This window comes from Hibiscus syriacus, unplaced genomic scaffold (assembly GCF_006381635.1).
Source record: "Hibiscus syriacus cultivar Baekdansim isolate YM2019G1 unplaced genomic scaffold, ASM638163v2 tig00111402_pilon, whole genome shotgun sequence".
In the NCBI taxonomy this organism is placed as follows: Eukaryota; Viridiplantae; Streptophyta; class Magnoliopsida; order Malvales; family Malvaceae; genus Hibiscus; species Hibiscus syriacus.
The window spans coordinates 8,132,208-8,135,222 of record NW_024063082.1 but is presented as its reverse complement, the minus strand read 5'-3'; the positions used below and the strand labels follow the sequence as shown (position 1 = coordinate 8,135,222).

The following is a 3,015-nucleotide window of genomic DNA, read 5'->3' as shown; positions in this document are numbered from 1 at the left end:
TGGAGTGTATCTCTACCAGAAGGGTTGTCTCCTGCAATAATTTTATTTTTTATTCTTCCAAAATCTTCGTGCATGTACTCTTGTTGATTATACTTGTTACCGGGATAGACTTGATTGGACATATCCAAAGCAGATTTTGACTTGCTTACAGACTTCGGTTCTAAGCATACTCTAGTAGCAGAAACATAAGGCTCAATCTTGGCTCTGTACTCATTGTGTTGACCGCAAGTGCAAAATTCATATCTGTCACTCCGGCTGTTTGGACACTGATCAGTATACTTAACACCACAATTCCGGCCATTGGACTTGGCACTGCTTATCCTGGACTGCCTATTTAGTCCCTTGATGCTCCTTGAAGGAGCCTTAAGGCTTTCACTTTTATGTCTAGCTTCACATCTATTAACAGGAGCACTTTCAGTGGATTTTTGACTGTATGAACCAATAGTTCCTTCCAGATGATGTTTCTAATTTCACATTTGTTTCTTTTTGTTCATGGCTTTTTGTCTCATCTATTCATTGCCATTTCCCCCCAAATATTCTCCTCAATGTTAAAGGATGGTCATGGACTTCAGTTATCATCTTAAATTTGGTGACGTATGCCTTGCTATGGTTGTTGATACTTTTGTACTTTCTACAGCTTCAGCAGGTGTTAGATTCATTCATCATATTAGCTGCTCAGCAAACAGAAACTGGCATTGCTAGTCAAAATATAGAATTAACACCACCTCACTCAACCAGTGTAACATCAGCCCGTGGGTTACCATGGACACAGTTTAGCCCTTCAAATATAAGAATAGCTCCCTTCCCAACTCGAGAATACATAGATGATGAGTTCCAATCCATCATTAAGAGCGTCCTGGGCCTGTTGTATGTGCCTCTTGACATTAATGCCTGTGTTCACTTTATTAGTTTATGTTAAAAAGTTTATTTTCATTGGCTAACATGATATATTGTTTATTGTTGCTCTCCTTTGGGATGAACAGGTATTTATTGGGATTCCTCTATCCAATCTCTCGCTTGATCAGCTATACTGTGTTTGAGAAGGTGTTTAATGTTTATCGCAGTGACGCAGTAATAGTTTTCACATATCTATACATTTATGCATATTTTTAAATTTTCTTCAATTTTTGGCATTTTGGTATGGAAGATATTCTCTCTTTTTAATTTCTTAAGGTCTAAATCATTTCCTTTTCAAACATTTCAGGAGCAGAAGACAAGAGAAGGCCTTTTTATGATGGGATTGAAAGATGGGATATTCCATTTCTCTTGGTTCATTACATACGCTTTTCAGGTTATTTTTTGGCTGCGGAATTCTAGAATAATCATGTATTTTTCCCGTTCTTTGTACTTTGACAGAGCGTGAGGTCTTTTTTCCTTTGTAATTTCTGTTTGATTTTTTTTTTCATGATTCAATCAATTTGGCTAGAAATGTATTAAGTGTTAGGAAAATAAACCGAGTACAAGTAATTTCCCTATAACCAGATTAGTGAGAATGCGAAATAAAAGCGGAAAAATAATACCCGAAAATTGATAACGGAGTTCAGCCAATTGTGCTTACGTCTCCGGGCTGCTGCAGATCTTTTACTAAGAGAGAAAATTTACAGGTGTTTACAAAACACTCACTACTCACAAGAAAGCTCTCTAGTATAGGAAGAAAGAAATGTTTTGGGATGATTTTGAAGCTAAATGGGTAAGGGTATTTATAGTAGAAACTTAGGGACTAATCTTTGAAAATACCCTAAAGTGCAATGACTAAAGTGAATTTACCCATTCCTATTTTCAACAAACATCTACCAAAATTTTACCAAACTTTGAAAAACATTTTTCAAAGAAACATTTACCAAACTTTGAAAAAAACATTTTCCAAAGTTGGTTGCCAAACTTTGAAACTTTTAACAATCTCCCACTTGAAGACTGATTTTAATATGTCTTCACACCTCGATCAATGCAGCAGCATGTCTGGTCTATTTATTCTAGCATGCCAACTGAAGTTGAACACAACTTCAGTTTGTCCGTAGTCACCGTCTTTGTCAACATGTCTGCCGGATTTTGAGCTCCACTAATCTTTTCAAGTTTCAAAATCCCATCTTCCAGAAGAGACCGAATAAAATGATATCTCAATTGTATGTGCTTTGTCCTGGAATGAAAAGACGGATTCTTTGCTAGATGGATAGCACTTTGACTGTCGCAATACAAGATATTGTTTTCTTGTTTCTTGCCTAACTCTTCCAAGAAACTTTGGAGCCAAACCATCTCCTTGCTGGCTTCCGTAACAGCGACATATTCTGCTTCAGTTGTGGAGAGAGCAACTATCTTCTGTAGTTGAGAAACCCAACTCACTGCAGTTCCTCCTAGAGTATAGACATACCCAGTAGTGCTCCTTCTGATGTCGACATTTCCGGCTAAGTCAGCATCTACATAGCCTGTCAGTATCATATCTCCACCTTTGAAACAAAGTGCTTTGTTTGTGGTACCACGAAGATATCTGAGGATCCATTTGACTGCTTCCCAGTGTACCTTGCCCGGATTATTCATGTACCTGCTAACAGCTCCCACTGCATGAGCAATATCTGGTCTGGTACAAACCATGGCATACATCAGACTTCCAATTGCTGAGGCATACGGCACCTTCACCATGTGTGCACGTTCTTCCTCCGTCTTTGGTGATTGGTCTTTGGAGAGTCTGAAATGAACACCTAAAGGTGTACTTACTGGTTTAGCATCTTGCATGTTGAACCTGGAGAGTACTTTGTTGATGTACTCAGCCTGTGATAACATCAAAGTCCCCGACTTTGTGTCTCTCTTGATCCTCATCCCAAGAATCTGCTTTGCAGCGCCCAGATCCTTCATAGCAAACTGCTTCGACAATTTTGCTTCAAGTGTATAATCTCTTGCATGTCTGAGCCTGCAACGAGCATGTCATCAACGTACAATAAAAAATAATGAAGCTGTTGTCGAACCTCTTGATGTAGCAACAATGATCTGCTTGGCATCTGATAAAACCACTGCTACTCA

General features: G+C 38.5%; 1 protein-coding gene across 1 annotated transcript; it reads left to right on the top strand.

The window, feature by feature from the left end:
• The first annotated feature begins 380 nt into the window (after positions 1-380).
• On the top strand, positions 381-1,363 carry LOC120161523 (ABC transporter A family member 1-like). The gene is made up of 4 exons (XM_039171742.1): positions 381-431; positions 638-867; positions 984-1,044; positions 1,205-1,363. The coding sequence occupies exons 1-4, from the start codon at positions 381-383 to the stop codon at positions 1,361-1,363; spliced, it is 501 nt and encodes a 166-aa protein (XP_039027673.1).
• Positions 1,364-3,015: the final 1,652 nt, after the last annotated feature.

What these genes read in the sequence shown, in the direction of transcription:
- LOC120161523 (XM_039171742.1), top strand. Translation starts at nt 381, where the DNA reads ATGTCTAGCTTCACATCTATTAACAGGAGCACTTTCAGTGGATTTTTG. An exon ending in AAGAGCGTCCTGGGCCTGTT is followed by an intron (nt 868 to 983) that starts GTATGTGCCTCT and finishes TGGGATGAACAG; the next exon opens with GTATTTATTGGGATTCCTCT. An exon ending in GCTATACTGTGTTTGAGAAG is followed by an intron (nt 1,045 to 1,204) that starts GTGTTTAATGTT and finishes CAAACATTTCAG; the next exon opens with GAGCAGAAGACAAGAGAAGG.